The sequence below is a fragment of the Netta rufina genome, assembly GCF_964035555.1.
Source record: "Netta rufina genome assembly, chromosome: 19".
Taxonomy (NCBI): Eukaryota; Metazoa; Chordata; class Aves; order Anseriformes; family Anatidae; genus Netta; species Netta rufina.
Genome location: NC_140143.1, coordinates 3,857,471 through 3,882,255, shown reverse-complemented (window position 1 = coordinate 3,882,255; position 24,785 = coordinate 3,857,471). Strand labels below are relative to the sequence as shown.

Here is a 24,785-nt window from a genome sequence, read left to right as displayed (position 1 = left end):
GCCTGGGAGAGCCCCAACCCAGTGCCACCGGCTCCGGCACCGCTCGTCCCGGCCGGAGACCTGGTCCCAGATGGATTTCACCAGGCTTCTGCGAAGTCTGCGTGGATAGAGCTGGGAAAAGGGGTTGGGACAGCGGGTGGAGGAGCACGGCCCTGGCTGGAGCGCTGCCAGCGGCGTTGGAAGCAGCGGGTTTGTACCCAGCCCGGTGTCCCCCCGGAATATAAAGGCAGTGAAACAGAAGCTGTGCGGGAGATAAGGCAGCAGTGCCCGGCAGCTCATATGGAATTACTGCAGTGACCTTGAGCTGGAGGCTGCCAGGTGGGAGAAGGACACCGGGGGCTGGGGACAGGTCCCCATCGCCCGCGTCCCGGCGCAGGGCACTGCAGAGGAGAAGGGGATGGGGAGGGAGGGGGGGGGACACAGGGGTAGGGGGGGGTAGGAACGGGGTCAGGGGGGAGCAGGAAGGGCTGGGGGCACCCGGAGGGGGCACGGGCAGAGGGGACAGGGGCTGGGGGCACCCGGGGGGGGCTCGCTGGGTCCCCGCTCAGGTGCGGGGCTGGGAGGGCGCAGCGCCCGAAATGGAGGCAGAGCCCCCCGGCGGGCAGCACCGGCGGCTCCAGGGGACCGGCAGGGACCGGCGGGGACCGGGACCCTCCCCCGGTGCGCAGCGGGACCCCGGCACCCCCCTGCACCCCCCGGTACCCCCCGGTACCCCCCAACCCCATCCGGGCCCACGGCGGATCCGCATCCCCCCCCCCCCCCCATTGCGCTCCGCACCCCCTGCGGATGCTCGGGGCCGTCCAGAACCTTCCTCCCTCTCTCCCTCCCTCCTTCCTTTCCTCCCTCTTACCTCGGCCGAGCCCCGCCGTGCACGGAGGGGGCCGGCACCGGCACCGGCACCGGCACCGGGACCGCGCACCGGGGGCCGGGAGCGCGCAGGAGGCGGCCGCAGCCCTCCCGCTGCCTGCTGCGCGCCGCCGAGCTGCCGGGCAGGCTGGGCAGGTCCCGGCTGCCCGCCTTAACCCCTTCGGGGCCGAGCGAGCCCCGGCCCGGCCCCCTCCAGCCCTTTAACGTGGGTGTCCCCCCCCCCCCTCCCCGTGTCCCCGAGACCCTAAAATCCGAACTAGCGCACCCCCCCCACCCGGGGTTGGGGGATGCGGCGCCGAGCCCCTGCCCCGCCGCATGCGGGAGGCGGGGATGCTCTAAATGCTCAGTCACTGCCCCTCGCTGGCAGGCTGCCAGCTCGTTTTTTTTTATATATATATTTTTTATATATTTTTTTCCCTCCCCCCTTATTTTTAGACAGGAACCGGCCATCCCCAGGCTTGGAAGCGCCTCTGAATGATGCTGACCTCCCTCCCCCCCCCCCCAGCAATGCAGCTCCCTCTCTGGTACCCAAGGCCGCCGCCGCCGCCCGCTGCAATTTGAGTTCGGCAAAATTTTTGCCCGGGATCTAAATTTGGAGCGGCTTCTTCCCCTGCTCCGAACAGCTCCCAGAGCCTGGCTCGGGGAGAGAGGGAGGCATCAGATGACATTACAGAATAAGTCATGTCTCTCGATTGCTTCAGTGCCACCCCCACTCTCCCGGCCTCTGCCTTCCATTTTAATCAGTGACAGGCCTTCAAGTAGTACGGATATATATAATCTTTTTTAATATCACTGCCATTTGCCATAACAGAAAGCATCTCCCGGGTGCCGAGGCATTGGGGAGGGGATCACACCCCCCTGCTGTTTCCCCCACCACGAAGCGGACCCATCTTGCCCCGGGCCCTGCCTCAGGTTGGAGGAGGCATCAGGGAGGCCCTGGGCTTCCAGGGGCTTTGTGGATCTCCTCAGCCCAACTTCCCCGACAGGCTCAGGCCAGCTGAACACGCACCCAGTCCTGCTCCCGGCTGCAGCCTGTGGGAAGAGCACTGCCATGGGGTCAGGCAGGAGAGCAGCCAGCCAGGGCAACCCCAAAGGAAGGCTCCCACCGCCCCGCTCCTGGGGATTTCTCTCTGTTCTCCACAGCTCAGCGGGGGCAGAGGGCCCAAGAAGGCAGCTTGATGCCCTTCAGGCACTGCCTTTTCCTCTCCCTGAGGAGAACATCCTACAAGCAGCAGTTGAGCTGTGCACACATAGGGCTTGTTGGGTGGTCTGCACCCTCGTGTAGGAAGTGGTGAACCAGCGAGGCTCTAAAGCTGATTTTTTCCATCTTTGGGGCAAGCTGGCTGCTCACCCAGGTCCCTCCTACAAGTGAGAACCTTCTGGAAACGTGCTGTCACCTTCCACACATGTTTTCCTGGAAACTCCATCCCAGCCTAACAGCGGTGGTGTCTCCAGGTCCCGCGTCACGTGTTGGTTCTGGTATGCGGCACACAAGGCCAGGGAGGTCGCTCACCTCAGTTACGTAGCAAAGAGCAGGAATTATTAACACTAATACAAATAGTGCCCACATTTGGGGGAGGAGGAGGAGCGCTCTCCTTGCTAGGACAGGCACGATGGGGCCTGGAGCACCCCCGCGTCCTTCAGACCCACTCACCAGGGCTGGGGCTCCAAACACAGAGCCCACAGCTCAGCTCACAGCAGGCCCGTAAATGAGGGGTATACGTGTTTCTAAGGGTGTGTTTGGGAAGCTGGTTCTATCTTCACCCCATTTCCAGTCACGTAACTTGTGCCAATCAGTGTAAAAAATAATAACGGAGCTGGCTCAGAGATACAGCAGCCAGGGCGCAGAATATTGCACTTGTTGGCCCAGCCCAGCCCTTCCCCTGCTCTGTTTGTACATTGTCCCCAAGGAGGTTCTTGTCCAAGGCTGTAAGAGGCACTGGCAAGATTTATGACAAAAAAGTATAGACTATTCCCAGCACGCAGATTTGTTCTGCTTTGCAGAAAATCTTATGCCACCAGCCCCAGGCCTCCAGGCTCCTCCCTTGGAACGGGAAGGAGAGAACAGCGTCTGACATCCTTCCATCCGTTACTATGTGACTAAAGGGACATTTTCTTTTATCTGTTTTCTTACTAGCAAGATTTTCTGGTAGCAGAGGTATATGTGGAGCCTGGTTTCTATAGGCTGGACCAGATGCATGGGCTTTGCCATCTTTCAATGTGAGACTGCCAACTAGAAGCATTCCTGCCTCTGAGACAATCGCGTTGTCTCTGTTACGTGCAGACTCCCTCTTGTCTAGAAGACAGATGGCTTGAGCTGTTTGAGTTGGGCATATTCACAAGCTGATAATGATCTCCAGGGAGGCAGGAGCTATTGTCAGAGCCTGTGAGACACACCCCAACTTCAGGCCTTTTTCCTCTCTGATTCTCAAAATGTTGCTGAAATTCTCACTCCAGTAATGCTGAGCAGAGACATTCCCTTTGTGGTTCTGTGCCCGCTACGCCAGAAGAGGCTCTGTCCTTCCACAGAAGCCAAATGCTCCTTCTCACCCTGCTGAGAGAGAGCACCTCAGAACATGGAAGGTCTCACCTGGCCAGCAGAACAAAATAAGCTACAGATTTGCCAGGAGCTGAGGGAAAGAACAGACACATTCTCCAGAGATAGCAAATGAGTTAAAACAAGAAACAAAAAGAAAACAACTCTGCACAAGGAAGTTATTTGGTACTGCATGTGGCTCTGAGACGCGTGTCGGTGTGGTTTCCCATGTAAAAGAGCACGTGCCTGAGGCACACATGCCTGGTGTAACCGTGCAGCCATGTACAGAATTTGTAACAGTAATGCTTAGCATGGATATGAATCTGCTGTCTAAGAACCTCAAAGGTATCATGAACCTCAATTAATAATCTGCATTGATGTCATTTATTTACAGGGCCAAAGCCTTTCTGGGGAATGCTGTCCAGCTGCTTGAGCAGGAAGGCTGCACTTCACCCACGTACGGTGCCAGGTCAAGGGAGACCCTGCTTGCCCTGCCTTGGAAGTCTGCTTCGACCCAACCCCATCAGCAGAGCAAACAACATTAAGAATGGGTATGTTTCCACAAAAAAAAAAAAGCTCCATTCCAGCTGTGAAGCACAAGGAAACCCAGACAGAAAGGGGTGATAAGCAGAGATGCACACGCAGGCTGATAAAGACAGGAAGGGTGGCTCTAACACAAGGCCCAACCCTGCTCTCCATATTTATAGCATGAATTTCACTCATTTTAATTCAGGAGCGATTAGTCTTGGAAGTAAGCAAGTAAGAGTTGACTCAGAATGGGGCATGGGTACATTAGGCTGCATAAAGAGAGACTGCATGATCAGCACATGAATAGTTATGTGTGTAAGTGTACTGGGTCTAGAAAAGGCAAGGTGGCACATCCCTCAGAATACTGCATTTTCACTGAGATCCTGAATGCCCCAGAGAAGCCGCTGTCAATAAGTCCTGAGAGGAGACTGGACAAGCAGTCAAGAATATGATCAAAACCAAGATGGATTTTTCTAAGCTACTGTCCTAATCCTTGGGCTCATGAGTACAAGGGACACCCTACTTGTTTTTCAATCTTGCTTGGCTAGCAAGCAAAGACTGACATCTCTCACCCTGACTGGCACTTTTAAGTTTTTCTTCCTCAGTAGAGATACCAGTGTTTCCTGGTCTTAATGGTTTTGGAGCCTGTGATATCTCTTGCCTTGTCTCTCATTGGCAATTGACCACCCGCAGAAGTAACAATCCTGTCATTACTTCAGAAAGAAGAATCTCCACTGGATCTGTGTAAAAATGGTTATTTATTTAATTCTATGTCTAGTTACAAAGTGCTTTGCTCTCCCGCTTTATAGCGCCATTTTTCTCTAGCTCTTCAAATAAAGAAACCATTTTGCTCACCATTGAATCCAGCAGCCCATAGACCTGCAGCAGAAATTAACAGAAGATGGTTGCAGTAAAAATGGATGATGAAATCTTGATGACACGACTGACAACACAGAGATAGTTTCTCATGCAGGAGCATATAAACGTACAGACACGCACACAACCACATAAAAGTGGCTGCCTGCTAGCAGATCTTAGCTCTAGTAATAACTTTTCTGGCTATGAAGTGTGTTTAACATTATCCGAGATACAATTAATTCTGCTGATCCCTCAAGAGTCCGCAAGCATGCTAAAGGCATCCCAGATAGAAATCCCGCATGTGGCTATGCAATGCCTGGATTTATGTTAACAGGCTCCGGGCTGGAATAAAGGACATCCTACCTTGTATTTCACACTTACCATGCCACAGAATTATGGACATACATTTGTCAGTTTTCTGAGATTAACAAAATGCTTACTGCTCCACCTAAGCTTCAGCACAAGCAAAACAAAGGTAAAAGCTTTGGCCAGACTCACTTCAATGTAAAGCTTTTCCTGGTACGTCCCATACAAAATAGGGTCCACCTGGTCCTGAGGAGGTTCAATGGGGTCTGTAACTACAGCTTCTACAGGTTGTGCTACCTCTTTCACCTTCTGTGATGAAGTGGAAGATTTCAGCTTTTTCTCATCTTTTACTTTTGACTTTCTTCTGTATGGAAATTCCTATTGAGGGACAGAGGAGGAAAAAAAGGGTGACAGATCAGAACACCTTTCAGATTGTAGCAAGATGCACCCAGCAATCAGCACCTCTTTTGGTGGATTGGAAATCAGCTCAAACTCAGGATATGCAGCCTCAGAATGCACCGCACTGTCACTGGAACCCAGTGCTCAAATTTTCAGCAGGGATCCCAACACTTACCTCCTTCTCTTTCCCTGCAGTCTTTGTTGTTCTTTTTTTGTCTTCTCTATCCTTACCACCAATTGACCTTCTCTCTTCTTTTCTACTGGTTATTTTGTCTTCTTTTCCTCCTTTTATAGGTTGTTTTACTTCCACTACAAAAGAAAGAATTCCAATTAACCCAAAGCAACATTTTCACATCCATACAGACAAGCCTGCTGCACCTACGCACTGTAAGCATATTATTTTTGCCACGTATTTTGCTCATCTGAGCTGTGCTGCACTGAAAAACAATGACCTTGAAGAGTACTTTGTTTAAACGAACAGGTCTCAAACATACATCAGAACAAGCTTATATAAGAGATAAAAATGCGATAGATTTTTTCAGTTAGTCAGTGTGAAAAGCAGGGCCAAAATCCAGCTAAATTAAAACGTTTATTCATTTTTCTCCATGCATGTCCGTGTTTTTAATACCAAACCTCAGATCACAACTATTATCTCACACACTGCTGTTTTTTCTGATGCGTTTTCTTATAAAAGCTTTGAGGGGAAACAGCTGACGTTGCTGTTTCAGCTGCAACTCAGCAAGTTTTCTGGATTGCCACCAGTCCATGGAATCTGCCTGCTGTGCTAAAAGCACCATTTACCTGTTTCCTCTGGAAGAACATCTACACAGGTGTCCTTCTCAGGCAAGCCAAGCAGGGATCTCAGCTTCAGAGAGTGACTCACCAGACCATCAATTGTTTCACGCCACAGCTGGAGACTGAGAAAAGTATCAGAAACAGAAGGGAGACAGCACAGCAACTGGGCATTTTGGGGTGGAAAGGTAGGGGCAAGGCCATCTTCTTTTACCCAAAGCCTAGGAGCCTTACAGCTAAGAGCTGCTCTGTCCAACTAAACCAATACAATCGCACCTAACATCTAAAAATCTGGGCAGAGAGAAGCTACATTACTTTCCTTGGGTTTGCACGTCAACAGGCTCACATGGACCCATAAATATTACTGGGTAACTAGGTCTCCTGCTCTTCAACATGACACACTGGTAAATCAGCACTGATCTGCTGCGTGTACCGAGAGGAACCCGCACTCCTGTGATTTAGAAGCAGCTAGCAGCTGTTGGTATGTTTACAGTCTGAAAGCTTGAGCAAAGAAAAAAGAAACTGCATGAGGGAGGATACAGTTATCTGAGTAAAAGGGTACAGAAAATTACCCAAAGATTTCATAAACATATCCCAGAATAATCTTGCCAGAAATAACCTTGTGTACTCCCCAAAATTACATGAATATTCTAAACTTATCTCCAGAAAGAAATGGCATTTGGGTCCTAGACAGCTGCTACAATTACTCTATTAAAAAAAGCATTAAAAAAAAAGACTTCTAGACCTCACATAATTACATGCGATCTGCATCACAACACTTGCAACTGAACTTGTTAAGGCTGTTGATCATACAAGGCATTTATAAGCTTTGTCTTGCAAAGGTAACACACCAGGTTTGATACAAAAGGTCTGACTGGGTTGGCCTCTCTTCAACACACAGCTCCAGTGCTGCCTTATTGAGCTGGGTCAGTGCTTCTTCTCGCTGCTCCTCCGTTGGGATCAAGTTTATAGCCTGATGTGAGAGAAACAAAACACTTCTCAGTTCTCATTCCCAATCGTCTGGTCCCTGACCTCAACGGAACACACCACGGATTTCTTCCTGGACACTGGTCTGAAAGGAGGTTGTACAGGGCACTTGCACACTCAGACATGGCTGGAGATTTAGGCAAGGAGCACAGGTTACCCAAGATCTGAGAAGCAATCCCAGATCTCCCAGTTAGATTCACCCACTGTAAGCCCCTCTGCAACTCTACAGGTAGAACAAGTCTAGCATGTTAGAAGACCTTCTAACAACACAGAACTCTTCTAAGAGCAGAGAAGCAGCAGAAGTTTCCAAGAGAACACTACAGAAAAACTGCTGACAGAATCCAAACCACTCTTGCTTTAATCTAGGGAGGTCTGCATTTTATCCACAGCCTGCCATGAGTGCCCACTTAGAGCTCTGATGAATAGGGAGGACTCTCCAAGGAGAAGAGCCCTTGGGGAAGCCACAAGAGGCTGTGGGATTAAGCCTGCCCCCCGCATTCAGTTCTGGGATGACAGAAAGCTAATGGGGGAAGAGCTTAAAATATCTATTACATTGTCTGGTTCTCTTTTCTTCGTCACACAACAGCCCTCAGAGCCTCTCTTGGGAATTTCTTTACAAGAGCACTGAGGGTGTGGTCAGCAGAGCTGATGTGCTTTTCTGTAACACACGTCATAAATCAGCTCGAGCTCAGAGAACATTGGAAGCAGACCTTTGGGTGGGCTCATGCTGGGGTATGCCAGGCTATTTGTAAGGAAAATGAAAAGCCCATCGGTTTGTCACGGCGCCAGAGGGAACAAGGGTGACCACCTGCTTAAAGTCCTCGAAGGAAAAGTTCCACGCTGAGGGGCCTGGCTCTTCCTCTTCCACCTGCACTTGACTCAGAGTCACATCGAGTGAGTTCCTCCAGTCTGGGATCTCTGTCCCACTCCACTGAGTGGAGAGAGCCTCCGAGACGCTCTCCTGGAGCTGCACGTCCTCCACGCTGCTCGTCGAGGGCACTTTCTCCTCAGAGGCTGAAGGGACGGTCATGTGCTGTCTCCACAGTTCCTGTAGCTGCTTAACCACTCGATGCTGATAATGCAACTTTGATAACAGGGGAAAGGTAAATAGCAAAATGCGTTGTGCCTTTCCTCTACAACACTCATTGTTCAAGCCACTATGGCAAGCTATGCCAGCCCCCAGAAAGCCACGGACGCACTGGCCCCGCTGGTTTTCTTTCCCTGCTGTTTCACCCGTGTAGCCCATTAAATAGCAAGCCTCACCTTGGGATTCTTCCTGTGGAACAACTCTTCCTCTGTGACATAGGCATCCACAGGAGATGGGGTGCGCTCTGGGGTCCGAATTCGGACAAGAAGTTCCTTCAGAGCCTCTTCTGCTATGGCAGCACCCTCTTGAGCAGCCAGGTCAGACTGAGGCAGCACAACAAGCACAACGTGAGTCCCCGCTCCGTGTACAAGTGCACAAGCAAATTCACACCCACACTGGTAACTACATGTATATTTTATACAGTATTACAAGGAAAAGAATAACTGCAAACCCCACCACACCAAGCAATACTTACAGAAGCTTTTCAAATAAGCCCCACAAAAAATTCCCCAACAAAATACACTTTTCTATGCATAGTGTAATTTTCAATTTATACTTTACTTGATATCGTACTGTATTACACACAATCCTATCCCCGCTAATTAATGAATTTTGTTACAAACAGAAACATCATTTTTAAGAGGACCAATGTGAACAGTTCAGGTGGCATAATCACATCTTCATTAATAACATTACAATAGATTGCAGAGTTCTTAGATTTTATTTTGCAAACCTGCTTAAATACATACAGACGTTCTGTAAATAAATAATCATCTCACTCTCAGCCTTAATTGTAGAGCAATGAAAATACCATGTCTTCCACTCCCTCCCTTGTCCTCTATTTGCATATTAAGTTCAAAGCTCACATTTACACAGTTACATGCTTGGTTACCTCCAGTTTCTCTCTGAGGTCAGCCAATTTATCCTCATACACAGCAATTCCCCAAAGGGTCACCTGCAGCAGAGCTCCTCCTAATAACAGGGGATGTGTCCTAAATTCCCAGGACTCGCTGAAAATGCCAGCTCTCTCTGACTTGAAAAGAAAGACAAACTTTCTAGTTTCTCCAGGCAAAATTACACCTGAAATTAGAGAGAAAAATGTGCTGCTCTGTAAGAATCCACCTGATTAACACAGCTCTTTTCCAATCCCCACCAAGTGTCCTCATCTCCTCATAAGACTCTTTCCCCATAGCTTAGCTGGCTAGCACACCTCATCCAACAATTTTTCTCTCTCCAGATTTACACCAGTTACCACGTTACTGAACTGGTATTACTTCCATTGCATGCTCCTTTTACAGCAAAGCTCAGTACTCTCTCTGGTAGATCATACCCAGTCCGCCATCAGAAAGTGATTCACTTCTCAGCTTTCCACCCATTTACATTCAGAGCAGGAGCAACCTCCTTTCCTTCAAGTCCCATGAAAAGGATCTGCCTCACACACCTATTTTGGTGTGAGTCAGCTCTGACAGCCAGGGTGGCTTCCTAAGAAGATTCACCCAGGAGGCTTGCTCTGCCATTAGTCAGACTCAGCAGCTCAGATAACACCTGAATATGTACTCTCTGCTCTGTGCACAAAGGTCTCAGAGCTCAGCAGTTCTCATACCTGGTCTGGCATCAAAGTAAAAACACTGCATCCGCTTGGTTTCTCTGGAGGGAATCTGCTGGAGAAGCCTCCTCCAGTTATACCAGACGGCAGCTGTGCCATCGTTGCTCACCGTCAGGAAGCTTTCGGCTTTTTCACCAGCCACGGTCTCAAAAGTGAGACGGGCAGCAATGCCAACTATATGCTGTGAGGAAGAGAGAAGGACAAAGATAACAATTTCTGCTCTGTCTTGCCTGAAGTCACACCACAAATAAGGGGTTGAACATCGGTCGGAGAACTTGTAAGGCAGGTCCAATGAAGCAGCCATTATACAGAGTGCACCTGGGAGTCTGAGCATCACGCCACAGACAGAGCCATCACTTCTGCTTCCAGACCTCTCTGGAGAAAACGCAGGGACACTCTGTCATGCTCAGAATAAATCCCCCATTCTCCAGCCTGGGAGTGACACTCATTGTACAGCCGTGACTCGGGAACTCAAGCAAGCTTAGCTCAACGAAACAATAAGAAGTGCACAATTACCCTGCAAGAAGTGATGCAGTTGATCCAACGTGCAGGCTGGCCACAGAAATCTAAGGACGGACCCCATACTGCTTCTGGAACCAGATCATAATAATCCCCTAAGGAGTCACTGCAGAAGAAAATAACAACAAATGTTTCCGTGGAGTGAAATTCGCTTTCTGAGGTGGGAGAACAACTGGTGGCTTACAAGACCCTGTAAGAAATAAACCCCTACCTAGTGCTTTTCCACAGAGCTCTCTCTCTTTACAGAGCCCTGCAGATGTGGCAAACAAACTCCAGCTAAAGACTTGCCACCACCAAAGAGGACAGGACAGCCAGAACAATAAGGAGAAGAATGGTATCTGCTTAAGGAAGGCTTGAGGGTACGACTGAATAAGGAGAAAAGGGGTCCCTTGTTACAGACGAAGAGGGCAGGGGAAAAGAGACAAACCGGTGATGGAAGTGGAAGGCTGCAAAGGGACAGCCAAATGGAGATCATTTAGAGCACAGTCTCCACCCCGACCGATGTAAGCTGAGGAGCCACAGAGGCAAGACTGGAGGAAAGGCCTGAGAAAACTTCCCTGACTCTTGCTCCTTAGTCATTAGGCCACTCGACTCCTAAATCTGGCGATTTTAACATTGGAACATGCCTCTCACTGTGCCCCTGTGCTCTGGGTATGAGCAGCTACGGAGATCCCTACAGATGGATGGTGCACACCCCAAATTGTTTATTACTGTCATGAAATAAAACTTACAGGGTCTCAGAATCTTCAGAACTGGTGGAACATGGAAAAGACTGCATTGAGACAGACGTGAAGGGCTGCCCTTTACCGATCACCTCCAGTCCGTCCAGATCCTGGACATACAGAGAAATGACCAGCCCTCAATTTCTCTTTTCTATAGAAAAGTCAAATACTGGGCAAATGTACCAACTGAATCAAGTAAAGTGAAGCTCAGATACCTCACTCTTAACAGTTTCTAGATGTACCCAACAGATGTGTAAGTTAGACAGGAATTAACTGCTTCTGAGTCTCCTGAGAACCATAGATAACTGTATTCCTCACCACAAATGCTTCATGGATGGGAAAAGTCTCCTTCTCACATCATTCTCATCCCAAGAGCCGTGCTTTGGGAAGAAAAATGTGAGGTCTATTCAGTTTTTAAAAGGAGCGGCTAACTGCCTTCAGATTTTGTATGCAACCACATGGGGAAAGGTGTCTTCCTTCCCCCCTAAGGCACAAAATCAAAGTCCTACACCAGTATTTGGGGTTTCTTTTTGTTGTCCAGGTCTTCGCAGCTGCATGCTGCTGGTTCAGGGTCCTATTCTGAGGCTCCCAGCCCAGTCCATGCATCACTTAGACAGGCCAGACATCTTTCATGGCTGTGGCCCTTTGGAAATGTAGAAATTGCTAAGATCAGTACTGCGGGGCTAAGCTTTAGATTCCTATGTTTTTTCAGATCCAGTCCTTGGCAATTTTATGTTATTGTACAGCATTTCATTAGAGATGAGAGACACAAAGAATTTTCATGCTCCTCTAGTCTTACCGGCTTATAAAAGTCTAGCTCCTCTAGGACAGATTTTAGCTCCTGCCGTCGGCGCTTCAGGAAAAGACTCTTATCCCAGGTTAGACGGAAAGGGATCCTCTTCGGAGGTTTCAGACCTGTGGAAATACCCAAGAGCTCACTATCTACATACCCACATGCCTATTTATTTCACTCGGATCTAGTAGTGTGAGTTTCATTCCAGCAGTGTGCTGGGTGCGTCACAGAAATTACAGCACCACAGCCTTTCGTGCAGCAAGCCTACCTCTGGATTACTGCTGGCCTGAGTGACGGTGACAAGCAAGTAGCTCGTGCTACAGCTGCCAAAAGGGACAACGATAATGGGAGCCTCTGCACTAGGAATGCTACAGCCTCCCTGCAAGGCTCCCTTACCCGTTTCCATTCGCACAGTGTGGGGTTTCCCCACGTGAGTGACTGGCTCTGGGTAGCCCCGCTCCCTCTGAGTCAGGGTCAGCATCAGGCCGGTGAGTTCATCTCCGATGCGCTCGGGCTGCCTCCAGAACTCGCTTCCTGTTCGGTAGCCCTAGGGCAGAAAACGAGGCTCCCACCAAGAATTTCAGAGATGCTGAGAAGAGAGCTTCCTCCTATTTTCAGAGGGACTCGAAGCTAAAAGGAAGGTGGTGTCCAACACTGCTTGTGAGGATATTTTAGAAGTCTATAAATTATTCCTTTTCTGCAGGGTAAGCCAGAATTTTTAGCAGGCTGCTGTCAAAGACAGAAGAAGACTTTCTTCTATCTAGTGCTACACACAGGTTGAATGATACTAAAATAATACAGCACATAAATTAGAATCTTTGAAAGAATTATAAATGTAAAAAAAAAGTTACCATAGGGTACTCCCATAATCCTCCTGACGTACCCATACCCCTTTCTCTGTGTAAATTCCTAAAATTCAAACTATCTGACCTTTCTGGCCCTGAAACAACTGTGGCACATCCCCAGTACGATGTCCAGGGCATGTCACTCCTGTAAGAATCATGAAATGGCACAGCCCATGTACAGCAGCTTGTTAGCAAGGAGCCAAGGCACACCACCACTTCTGTCTGACTGGTACAGAGGGCACAGTTCGTGTTTTCATTTTTAAAATCACCGAAAGCTCTGCCTGCATACTAGGCTGAAGGACTCAGAGTGAATGACTTTGATAAGTATCTAAAGGCAGAGCTGCACAGATGTTACTCACAGCACCTGTGTCTGAGCTCTTTCACAAGAGCAGAGCCATCAGGATGCCGAACAAGTGGGGCTCTCACCTTTCCAGGAAACAGGGCAGGGAGACTGCGGTCAATGAGGTCACGTTCTTCCTGGATTTGTCTGTAATCTTCTGAGATGCTCATCAACAACTCATTTTCCGGCTTCTGAAGAATTTCTGTAAAGAAGGAATATCAAAAGTGCTGCGCTTCTTCTGAGCGTATCCTTTGGTATTGTGGCTAGGTGTAACCCCCATATACTGTCTCCTATCAGGTCCCCTGTCCTTCCCCCAGCCAGAACCACCAGCTCACCCCCCCCACAGCACCCAGGGCCCTCTCCAGACCCCGGCACTAGCAGTGTGGGGAGCCTGGAGAACCTGGAGGCAGGCTGTAATGGCAGCAGGACCAGCCCGGGTTGGCTCTGCCCACTGAAGTGTGTGGTGGTGCCACCAAACAGCCCCACGTCCCCGCAGAATTTATAGCTCAGCTCCTCTCACCTCCTAGATACCTCTCCTGCTTTCTCCTGATGGCCATATTACGGTGCCAGTTCTGGAGAGCTTTGTGCTCTGATGGTGGGGCCTGACGAACCTTTTTCTTTCTCTCTCCTCCATGTTCTTCTTTTAAAACTGCTGCAGTAACATCTTTACGAGGAGCTTCAATAAGATCTGCTAGCTGAAGAGAAATGAAACATTAAATTGACTCTTAATGCACACAATGCTAATGCAACAAAAAACGGGACAGCAGAGGAGAAAAGAATTCTTCAGACTGGCAGCACCTTCACCTCATCACCCTGCGAGGAACTAAAACATGGCATTAGGAACACACTCAAAAACAACGGAGGGATTTAGCTGAGTAACTGGACTCAAGCTCTGGCATTGCTGCATCACCAGCTGTTCCCATGCTGATGCCGTCAGCAGGAGCAGAAATGGAAGAGGAAGCCTCTGTAATTCTTCCCTCCGTGACCTCCGCCTGCACACACGACTTCAAAACCTGCTGGGGCAGTTTCTCTGAAGGCAAGCCCCACAGAGTAGGACAAGGCAGGGAAAACCACACCTCAAGCCTGACCTGTTCTTGATAGGTGCTGAAATAAATCATAAAGTACTTTACACATCACATTCCACCTCTAGAAAAGCGCCGCACAGCAACATTTTCGCAATTTTAAAATCCAACCTGAGTGTTTCCTCTGGCCAAGGCTTCCATCTTGAACTCCTGCAGACTTCCCAAAATGTGGTGAGGGAGAATCTCTTCACAGCCATCACCAAACTGTCCTGGTCCTACAACAGAAACAAACAAGCAAACAACCCCCGAGACAGGTGACTAAAGCTAGGCTTGACAAAACCAAAAATCAAAGGCAAAATGTGGAATTTAACCATACCAGAAAAAATCAGCTGTTCCTCAGGTGCCCTTGGGAAGACAGGATATGCCACCAGGAGATGGGCCTTCTTTTTTGTCTCTTTGGGTTGATATTTTCGAATGAGGAATTTCCTCCTAACTGGAATTCTCCCATCATCACGGGGAAGGTGTGGAGCATGGAGCTTCAAAAATAACCATCACGATGCAATTAGTGACACACTCACTCATCTTCATTCCTTCTGACCCTTCCAGGACACACAGACAAGTCCTATCGGTGCACGCTGCTCCTCCTCAGAGAGGCACGTTACCTGACTGCGGAGATACCAGTTTAGTTTCTACCTCACTCTTCTTGACTCTGCATTATAACTGGGACAGGGAAAAGAGTTTTAAATTGCTTTCCCGGTAATTTTCTGCTGTGTCACTTGGTGTCAAATGCTTCCACTCACATAGCTTGACCCGAGTTTTGGAAAGCAAGCGGTGGTAGCTACTAAACAAAATACTCTTCTCATTAGATCAGGAAGTTGGAAATGTAGTTCCAAAAGGGCAGGTGAAAAGATCGCGTCAAGATCAATAACCCTTTACTTTTACGGACTGAGCCTGATAAGCCTGACAAGTCATAAAAAGCAGCACAGGCAAGAGGGAATGGGAACTGAACTCTAGCAGTCGGTTTTGGTTTAAATGAATGTACAGGACCCTCTGTTAAACACATACACACACACACAGAGGAAGTTTCAGTGAAAGTAGCTTTTTCTATGAGTAAAAATACATACTTTTTCCAGGTCCTCTAGCTTAATTGCAAGTGCTTGGATGTCATCTCCTCGCAGAACGTATGGAACAGGGTCTGGCTCCTCTAGAATCGTTGAGATGGATTGTTCACATGCCTTTTCCTTCTTGTCTGAAACACAGAAGGGAAGACCTCTCCTTCAGTCTCCCGAAGAAACTTCATCTTCCTCTCAGCCTGCCTCAAACCGTTTTTCCAGCTGAACTGTTCTTTTCAGGTTATGCGGGACAATTAAATTCAGCATCTCTCATGCCTGGAAGATCAAAGTTTAGGAAGCTACAAGGGCCAAAGTGGGTCACTAGGATTCAGCTGGGTCACGCACTTTGTTCTTGACGACAGCAAATTGATGAGACAAATACTCCGTGCTATCTGCACCTGGAAGAAATCTCAGACAAGTTTCCTTCCCCAGTTCCTAGCACAAGCACACGACTCCAACGCATCGGCCACAAAGCAAAACTTCACCTCAGAAAGCCGCCACCCCTCCAGAGCACCCAAACTGCAAAAACCCCTCCAGAACCGGGCACGTAAACTGCTCAGAGACCCCAGGGCAGGAATCAGCCGCAGGCAACGTTGGGTTGGTTTTGTATCTCGTTTTATTTTTGACCCGTAAGTCCTTCCAGCACCTCCTTTACCCACAGATACACACAGAGGAGCCTCTCGGATTAAAAAAGGCGAAGGGAAGGGGACAAAAAGGGGAAGGCGCCACCTGAGGCCTGCTCCCACCCGTGCACTCGGGACGCGCAGGGGCCGCAGCACCCCCACACCCCTACTCCCCCGGCTCCCCCCCGGCTCCCCCTCGGCTCCAGCCTTCGGCTCCAGCCCCCTGCGACCCCCAGGGCCGTGCCCGTACCCGCGGGGGTCCCGGCCCGCGGCTCCTTTCGGCCCTGCCCCGCGGCCGATCCCCGCCTCCGCGCCCCTCGGCCCTGCGCCTGCATCCCCCGGGGCCGCGCCGCGTCCCCATGGCAACGGCACCACCGAGAGGAGCCCCCGAGGCCCAGAGCGGAGCGCGGCGCCACCGCCCCCACGGCGCCCCCTGGCGGCCACCGGGCTCGGACCTCCAAGGGGGGGGGGTCCTGGCCTCGTCCCCCCGCTGCCTCAGGGCTCGGAGCCGCGGGGGGCTCCGCGTTTTGTGCCCCCCTCAGCCTCCGGGCTTTGTGTCCCCGCAGCCTTCACGTTTTGTCCCCCAGCAGCTGCTGGGCGTTGTTCTCCTCATGGTTTTTTCCCCTGCCAGCCTCCGTGCCTTGTCCTCCCACAGCCTCCATGTCCCCTCCGTGCCTTGTCCTCCGTCAGCCTCCTGCCCTCATCCCCCCGCAGCCTGAGGCTTTGTCCCTCAGCGGGCTCCAGGCTTTGTCCCCAAGCCTCTGCGCTTTGTCCTCCACGAGCCTAAGGGCCTTGCACCCTGCCAGCCTCCATGCCGTGTCCTCCATGAGGCTCCGTGCCTTGTTCCCCCACAGCCTCCGTGCCTTGTCCTCCGTGAGCCTCAGGACCTTGTCCTCCAGCAGCCTCCTGCCCTTGTCCTCCAGGACCTTCTGTGCCTCGTCCCCCGGTGCCGGCCGCGCGCTGCAGCTGGCAGAGCAGTGCTGGCAGCAGCGAGTCCAGCACCGCCAGCCCCTGGGGCGTGCAGCGCAGACCCCTGGGGGACAGCAGTGGCTGAGCCCCAGCCCCACACAGGGACCCCATGGCCCCACGCAGGGACCCCCCTGGCCCCATGCAATGACCCCCTCATCCCAGTGCCCCCAGTACTCACCGGCCGTCCAGGAGCAGCCAGCCCTGCTGCTGCAGCGCCATCGCCTCCCCCGGCCCCCCGAACACGGCCCGCAGGGGCAGCTGAGGGGAGAAGCGCCCCCAGCGCTGCAGGGGGTCGTTAGCGGCGGCTCGTTAGCAGGGATCCCCCCCACACGCACTCTGTTGGTGCCTCACCTGCTGGGTGATGCCCTCGTCCGTGCGCAGCCCCAGGGCGAGCAGCTCCTCCAGCCTGCGGGCACAGCGGGGTGTTAGGGCCGGTAGGGTTGGGGTGGGGGGCACACACGGGGGACGCCCCATACTCACTGCTCCAAGGGGCTCAGCGCCACCCGCCTCCGGGTGCCGTGCCCGCGACTCTGCACCTCCCTCATCCAGGCATCGGGATCTGGTGTCTGGACGCGGGCCTCCCGCTGGCGGCTGCCCTCACCCCACGGCACGAACCTCCCGTGCGCCCCTGCGAGGGCACATGGAGGAGAAGGGGGTGCAGGGGGTGCACAGCCCTGTGCCCCCCCCCACCTGCCCTGCTGCCACCCTTCTCCATGGGCTTACCCGGCCCCACGCCGACGTACTGCTCGGCCCACCAGTAGGACAGGTTGTGGGTGCTGAGGGCGCCCTGCGGGACAGCGGTGCGGTGGGTGAAGAGGCGCAGAACCCACTGTGGGGGCATAAAACGGGGCTGGGGGGGGGCTCACCTTCCTCGCAAAATTGGACACCTCGTACTGGCGGAAGCCAGCAGCCACCAGCATAGCCCGGGCGGTGTGGTACATATCGGCCAGGAGGTCCTGGGGGGGCGCGGGCAGAGCCCCCCGCCGCACCCGTGCCTCCAGCGCCGTGCCCCGCTCCAGCGTCAGCTGGTAGAGGGCCAGGTGGTCGTCGCACAGCCCCAGCGCCGCCTCCAAGCTCCGTGCCCAGGCCTCCCGGCTCTGCCCCGGCAGCCCGAAGAGGAGGTCGATGGAGGTGCGGCCGGGGAAGAGCCCCCGCGCCGCCTCCACCGCCGCCCGCGCCTCGTCTACGGTGTGCTCCCGGCCCAGCAGCCGCAGCTCGGCGGCATCCAGCGACTGTGGAAGGAGCACGATGGCAGCGGGGCTGTGTGGGGCCACGGGGGGATAAGGGGGGACAGGAGGGGCAGGGGGGCCCCTCTCACCTGCACGCCGACCGAGAGGCGGTTGACGCCGGCCGCCTTGAAGCCGGCGAGGCGCACAGGGCTGGCGGAGCTGGGGTTGGCCTCCAGCATCACCTCGGCTCCAGCGGGGAGGTGGGCGGCCTTCGCAGCAGCCTCCAGCACGGCGGCGATGGTGTGGGGGCTGGCCAGGCTGGGGGTGCCCCCGCCGAAGAAGACGGAGGTGACGCTGCGGGGACAGCGGGGAGGCTGCGGGCGGCTGTGGAGGGGGCCCCGGGACCCCCACCCGGAGACCCCGAGCTGGGCACCCACCTCTGCACCCGGCCGAGGCGGAGCAGGGTCCGTGCCTCGCGCACCAGGCAGGCACGCACGGCCGCCTCGTCCACCGCCGGCACCACGTACTTGTTGAAGCTGCAGTAGGAGCAGTGCTTGCGGCAGTAGGGCCACTGCGGGCACAGGGCAAGAGTGGAGGGGGCGGCTGGGACCCACCCTGGGCACCCCCGTGTTGCCCCCAGGCTCACAGCACGCACTCTGTGGGTGCCCCCGTTGGATGCACGGCGCAGAGACCCCCACAGCACCCCCACACGTGGCCGGGGGACCCCCATGTGCAAGCCCAGCAGGTCCCACCTGCAGCCCGCCCTCCGTGTGCACCCCCGAGGTCCCACGAGCAGCCCCCCCTTAGGCGTGCGAGCCTCCAGGTGCCACGCGAAGCCCCCCCAAGTGTGCACCCCCTGCTTCCCACGTGCAGCTCCCCAAATCCCCCTTGTGCGCACCCCCAGGGTCCCCTGTGTGCCCCCCATGGTCCCCACGTGCAAACCTCCCCGTGCGAACCCCTTGTTCCCAGGTGCCCCCCCCGGTCTCTCACATGCACGTAGAGCGCGGCTGTCACGGCTCCCCCCGCAGCCCCCGGTTCCGGTCCCGGCCCCGTTCCGGGAGCCGAGGCCCCCCCCGGGTCGCTCCCCCGGGGCCGCCCCGCAGCGAGCGCGGCCGCGGCCGGGCGCCAGCCCCGCAGCGCCATGGGGCAGCGGCACCGCTCCGGGACCGCCCCCGGGCCAGCCCCGGAAAACCGAGGGGGGACCGAAAGGGGGGGTCAGGAGGCAGTAGGGAGCCGCGTTTTGCCCGGTGCCGGTGGGAATTTGCTCGGGGAGCTTCATTTCCCCGGTTCTGAGCCCAATTCGGAGTCGCTCCCCGGCTTGAAGCCGGATTCGGAGTCGCTCCGGTGTGTTGCGGGGAGCGATTCGCAGTCAGAGCGCCCGCAGCTTCCATCCTCAGCCCCCTGCCCCGCTCGGGAGGAGGAAGCCCCTGGGCAAGGTGCTTGGGCAGCACCCCGAGGTGCACCCACAGCTGGGGGCTGGGTGCCCCGAGGTGGGGCGCGAGGATGCGGCCGCGCCGGGGACCAGAGCGATGGGGAGCGGGGAGCGGGGAGCGGGGAGGACGGAGCTGGGTGCCTGCAGCACCCCAGCAGGGAGCTTTGGGGCTGGCGTCTGCCCCATCCGGCCCCGCAATCCCACAGCTGCTCCCCGCTGGGTTCCCAGAGGAGGAGGCAGAGGGTTGAACGGGGCCAGGCGTTGCGTTTTCTCCGTTTTGCTATTAATAGAGATGAAAAACGCCCGTGACAAAGGGGAGTTTCGCAAAGGCCACCGCCGCAGATTCCCGTTCCCAGCCCGGGAGCTGGTGTCTCAGCGGCACTGCTGACGCAACCCTCGCCGTGCTGGGAAGAGTCCCCGCTGCTGCTGGGGGTTTCCGAGCTCAGCGCCGGTGCTATAAGACGGGCACGGGCTGTGCCCAAGCCCAGGAGCTTTGTGCATGAGCCCAGGCGCTGAGGTTATGCTGCGAGCTGCGGCGGGCGGCCCTTCTCCTCCGGTGAGTATTGGCGGCCGGAGAGCTGCGCTGGGAGAGCAGCTGCCTCGAAAGCCTCCGAGGTGGCTGCGAGACAGGGAAAATGCTCAGGGCAGGGCTCGGGGCTTGTGCTCGCAGAGGGTGCCGCTGCTGGGAGCGGGGATGGGGGTGCTGGGGGGCTGCACCCCCCGTGCTGGCTGTGACCGGCGCTTGGCGCGTCTCTTTGCAGGTCTCCTACCCACACAAGCCAGCGTTGATTCGTAATTCTGTTCGTATCAGCAAAGCCCAGGGATCCCAGACTTGGGTGAGTACACGGGGCGCTCCTGGGGACCAGGGGCTGTGCGGAGGGTGAAGGTGTCAGACAGGCACAGGAGAGAGGCCTCTCGTTGAGAGCCGGCCTGTCCTGCACCTGGGTTATCGGGGCCCAGTGCTAACTTTCTTGTCCGCTTTTCTTTTCAGAAAGCAGGCACGGACCAAGGGCTTTTTGTCCGATTGGTCTGCTTCCATGGGTAGAGCCCACAGCCCAGCTTGGAGAGCCAAGACAGAGACCTCGCTGCCACCGCACGTCTCTCCCCGCGCACCGTTTCTCGTCACCCTGCAGGGAGAACGGCAGCCTGGAAGGCTCGGAGGCTCGGTCGCTCATCATCTTTGGGAAGGAAACGGGGGGGAGGCAGGAAAGGAGGCCGGTGAGAGTTGGCAGCGATGGTATCTGCGTCCCAGCTGGGGTGGGACACTTACGGCGGGAGGGAGAGGAGCCGCGCTCTTCCACGTCTCGCCTGGGTGTGTCATGGTTGGGAGGAACCAAATAACTCCCGTAAAAACGCTGTCCCGGGTATTCTCTGCTTTGCACTTTTATGGGACAGGAAGTTTGGTATTTCTGTAAAATGCTTTCTGTCTGTCTCGTCCGAAACAATAAAAACATGCAACACCGAATCGATGTTGGAGAAGTTTTATTTGTGGGTCACAAGGCCCCCGCGAGGCCTGGGAACAGGGCGAGCTCTTCCAGCCAGCTGCAGGGAGCTGCTTCCTATGCAAAACCTCTCTCTCTAAAGCTCCTGCCCTAATTTCAAGTTTATCAGGTGTGTCGTTTCACCAGGCAATGTTACATGACCCACGAATCTCAACAGCACCCAAGCAGAGAAGGTACTCACTGTGTGAGGCTGTTGTGACTTAAAATATCAGTAAAAATATCTTACTGACATCTGTTCAGGCCTACAAAGTCCTCTGAAATGGCTGTAGCCAAGCTGCTCGAAGAGACACAAGGTTTTAGAACCTTCACAAGGTCTCACAGTAACAGGACAGGGTTCCAGAAATAAGCATCCCTTCCTCACACCGCAGTATTTCTTTTGGCAGAGAAACAAACCTAACTGGGAAAAAAGAGGCTCTCTGTTTTGTTAACACGGGAGTGCCACCAGGCTGACGGCAGGGAGAGAAGCCCTCCAGCGCTGGTCCTGAGGCACAGGTGAAAAGCAGACAGAAAGCTGGCTGAAGCAAGACTGATTTATCCTTTTTATTTTTCTTTTTTTCTTTTTTTTTTTTTTAAATTCTGCCTTCCTGAGCTCAGAGCTGAAGGTGCTTCTCCATCTGCTCTCTCAACTTGTATTTCTGAACCTGCAAGAAAGCGGAGGTGGAGAGGCTCAGCCAGCAGCCAGCGTGGGAGGCCGTGGCTTCCTCCCTGCCGCAGCCCGACTCTTACCTTGCCCGAGACGGTGAGCGGGTACTGACTGACAAACACGACGTACCGGGGGATCTTGAAATGGGAGATCTGGGGAGAGAAAGCCAGCAGCTACACGACCGCCAGGAACGGCGTGTGCAGCCCATGTGCTGCTGTAACAGCCGCTGAGCAGTGGCCAGCCTGGATCACCCGCTGCTCCCAAACCCTGCAGATCATTTGCAAAACCATTTGCAAATCCCCAGCTGCTGCTGGGTGTGAAGACCTGGCAGGGAACGGAACAACTGGGCGCGCAGGAGCGCAAGACCGACCTTCCCCTTGCAGAAAGCTTTAATGTCTTCCACGGTGCAGCTCTGCCCGGCTCTCACTCGGATGCAGGCACAGATCTCTTCGCCCATCACCGAATCCTTCACGCCAACCACCTGGGAGGGACAGAAGGACGTGAGAACCCTGCAGACATCCCTGTCCTCCCACCTCTGCTGGGCCCACGAGCCCTCACCCCACTATGGGATGCCCGGGCAGGGGCTGGGTGGCTGTACATGGGGCAGTTTGGGCTGCTAGAAATCCCAGCAGAGCTTTCTGTGTGCCGTCAAAGCCTCCCGGAAGGATTTCCTTGCCGTTGGGAGGAGGAAATGTGTCACAGCAGGCACCCAGACGCCAGCACCTTCAGAGTGATAGGAATCAGGGCTGAGTCAGACCCGTAGCAGGGGCCCCGTCATCTCTCTTTGCGCCGCCGTTTCCCCAAATGTGAATATGGGGCAATGGGTTTTATGACCAACGAGGAGACTTGGGAGGCTGCTTCAGCCGCCTGCTTTGGGATCTCCAGAAGAAATGGCAGGCGAGGGATGAAGTAGAACGAAGGGATTTTTTGGAACCCTTACAATGGCAGCGTTCAGCCCACCGCTGTCTGTGACACCGGCACATCACATCGCTCCGTGCAGGGCTTGGGTTTCCCAAGCTCCATCTCTGAATTTTGCTCACTGTATTTCACCAGAGTCCTACTGTCATCCCCTGCCTGGAACCAGGATCTCGAAATCCTAGAGACACGTCAGTCCTTTTGAGTCCAGAGCGGTGACATAAGGCCCTAGAAACTACATAAACAGGGCTGGTTTGCAACCCATCTGCACGGGGCCTGTTCCAGGGAGAGATGCTAGCCTGGCACAAGCACAACACTTACTAAATAACTGGTTTATTTATGGGGAAACTTGTCTGGCACAAAACCTGGAGGAAAACAATCCCAGCAGATTGGGAGCAGCTGCTCAACGTTGCAAATCATTTCTGTCTTGTGAACGGATAAGACTGAGTCTAACTCCTCATCTCCAGGGACTCGTTGGAGGAGTCTTTTTTTGATTTAGGAGCTCAGAGTAATTAATTTTCAGTAAAAACTGTCCTCTCAGTCTGCTTTCCAAGTAAGAATTTCAGAGAGCGTTATGAAAGCAGACAGGCAGCTTAAAAACCAAAGAATGGCAGTCGTTGCTCCGCAGATGTGAAGCTGTTGCACAAGGAGTTTGCCTGAACTTGTGTGCCCCGCACCACGGAGAGGAAAGACCCAGAAGCTCTGCCTGCCCCTTCCTGTCTGCCAGACAGCATCACGCTAAAGGAGAAGCTGAGAGCAGAGGAAGCAGGCTCAGGCATCTTTGCGCACAGATTTCCCACCGCAGAAACCACTGCTGCTCCCCTGCTCCCGCTCCCTCTCGCTCACCTGCACCTCCTCCACCTTGGGGTGGGTGTGGAGGAACTGCTCGAGTTCTGCTGGGTAGATGTTCTCTCCGCCCCGAATAATCATGTCCTTGCAGCGGCCGATAATCCTGCAGTAGCCGTGCTCGTCCAGGCAGGCGATGTCCCTGCAACGACACCGAAGTCCTCACCCTACCCCAAAGAGGTGGAACAATGACTGGGACGCCCACCCAGCCTGCTGGGGGGGCCAGGTCTGATTATTTGGAGGGTACCGGGTGAGAAGCCACCTGAACACATGGAATAAACTCCTGCAGAGCTCAGAGAGCTCCTGCTACAACCTCCAGTCATTGGCAGCATCTCCACAAACACTCGGGCTCACGGGGAGGACACTCCCGCTGCTGCCGTCCTCGTCCCTGCTGCACGAACCCCAACCCTTCCCCTCCTGGAGGGAGCACCACCACACAAAGCTTGTCCCAGCCTCCAGGAGCAGCTCGCACCGAGGTGCTGGAAGCTCTTCTGAAGTTTCACGGTGAGGGACCGACAGATCAAAGCCCTAAATCTGCTCAGGTTTCCCCACTTTGGAAGTCCCTGCCAAACCCTTCGCGTGCGCCTCGATCCCCATCCAGCGCCACCCTGCAGGACGGCCTCAGAAGGGCGGCTTTGCTTGCAGGCTCACCCCGTTTTGTACCACTTGTCATCGGAGATGACTTCTCTCGTTCTGTCGGGGTCGTCCCAGTACCCCAGCATGACGCAGTAGCCACGGATCTGAAGCTCCCCAGCGGTGTTCAGAGGCAGGGGCTTCCCCGTTTCTGGATCCTCGATTTTTGCCTACAGAAGGAAGAGAAGCAGGGCCCTCAGGGCACTGAGCCAGGCGTTGCAGCAGGCACCCCAACGCCAGCACCGGGGCTGCTGCAGACAGAGGACCTGGAGCAGGCAGGGAGGGCCCTGTTCACCTCTGTGTGGGGCATGATGTACCCCACCGTCGCGGTTCTTCTGTCAGTGCTGTCATCGGGGAACCCCATGAAGGTGACCGGGCTGTTCTCTGTGGTCCCGTAGGCAACCTGCGAAGAGGAGAAAAGATGCCTCAAGGGGAAAGGGGGCAGCGCAGCTACAGGCTTGGGAAAGATGAAGCCAGTGACGACCACACGGGAAGTGGGGGTGGATGGGAAGAGGACATTTTCTTATGTCCAGTTACTTGGAGGCTGGCAGAGCCTGCCCTCCTCTTTTTTAACCTCTGTATGTCTCCCCGAGCCCTGCCCTGTTTACTCCCTGCCATCTCGGCCAGATACTGAACTTGCCTTTGTGCCCTTGCAGCCATCTGCTGAAGGTGCTGAGCTCATCTTGCATCTTCTGCAGCTCGGGGCACCTCGGACATCACTTGGGGAAAAGCCT

At 54.1% G+C, this 24,785-nt stretch overlaps 3 protein-coding genes and 1 long non-coding RNA gene across 6 annotated transcripts in view; 1 reads left to right on the top strand and 3 right to left on the bottom strand.

Annotated features, from left to right (window-relative positions):
- Positions 1-4,705: 4,705 nt before the first annotated feature.
- MYCBPAP (MYCBP associated protein) lies at positions 4,706-16,604 on the bottom strand (the record flags this gene model as incomplete). Its single annotated transcript, XM_084298325.1, has 19 exons — positions 4,706-4,810; positions 5,288-5,473; positions 5,670-5,803; positions 6,296-6,411; positions 7,138-7,259; positions 8,082-8,357; positions 8,537-8,683; positions 9,253-9,440; positions 9,964-10,147; positions 10,483-10,591; positions 11,217-11,317; positions 12,007-12,122; positions 12,397-12,547; positions 13,272-13,387; positions 13,706-13,880; positions 14,379-14,482; positions 14,584-14,743; positions 15,332-15,482; positions 16,516-16,604. 19 exons carry the CDS (start codon positions 16,602-16,604, stop codon positions 4,706-4,708), a joined length of 2,730 nt encoding a protein of 909 aa, XP_084154451.1.
- RSAD1 (radical S-adenosyl methionine domain containing 1) lies at positions 16,144-19,321 on the bottom strand. The gene is made up of 9 exons (XM_084298394.1): positions 19,071-19,321; positions 18,518-18,651; positions 18,230-18,434; positions 17,778-18,143; positions 17,635-17,698; positions 17,392-17,539; positions 17,263-17,317; positions 17,090-17,193; positions 16,144-16,975 (listed from the first exon to the last, which is right to left on the bottom strand). Exons 1-9 carry the CDS (start codon positions 19,221-19,223, stop codon positions 16,726-16,728), a joined length of 1,479 nt encoding a protein of 492 aa, XP_084154520.1. The 5' UTR covers positions 19,224-19,321; the 3' UTR covers positions 16,144-16,725.
- Positions 19,322-19,759: 438 nt separating this feature from the next.
- On the top strand, positions 19,760-20,958 carry LOC311216892. Its single transcript, XR_014618983.1, has 3 exons — positions 19,760-20,068; positions 20,274-20,348; positions 20,504-20,958. It is a non-coding gene; the product is annotated as an uncharacterized lncRNA (long non-coding RNA).
- Positions 20,959-20,994: 36 nt separating this feature from the next.
- ACSF2 (acyl-CoA synthetase family member 2) overlaps positions 20,995-24,785 on the bottom strand; it is a 38,846-nt gene continuing 35,055 nt past the window's right edge. For all 3 annotated transcript variants that reach the window (XM_084298423.1, XM_084298424.1, XM_084298425.1), the window contains 6 exons: positions 24,347-24,454; positions 24,070-24,221; positions 23,419-23,560; positions 22,028-22,138; positions 21,741-21,809; positions 20,995-21,655 (listed from right to left, as the gene is read on the bottom strand). In XM_084298423.1, coding sequence (XP_084154549.1) covers positions 21,605-21,655; positions 21,741-21,809; positions 22,028-22,138; positions 23,419-23,560; positions 24,070-24,221; positions 24,347-24,454 — 633 coding nt within the window. In that variant the 3' untranslated portion in view covers positions 20,995-21,604. The remainder of the gene's footprint in view (positions 21,656-21,740; positions 21,810-22,027; positions 22,139-23,418; positions 23,561-24,069; positions 24,222-24,346; positions 24,455-24,785) is intronic.

Excerpts from the sequence above, each read along its gene's own strand:
- RSAD1 (XM_084298394.1), bottom strand. The coding sequence starts at position 19,223 with ATGGCGCTGCGGGGCTGGCGCCCGGCCGCGGCCGCGCTCGCTGCGGGG. Across the intron at positions 18,652-19,070 it reads CAGCCGCGCTCTACGTGCAT|TGGCCCTACTGCCGCAAGCA; the intron begins GTGAGAGACCGG and ends CTGTGCCCGCAG. Across the intron at positions 18,144-18,229 it reads GCCTCTCGGTCGGCGTGCAG|TCGCTGGATGCCGCCGAGCT; the intron begins GTGAGAGGGGCC and ends CTCCTTCCACAG.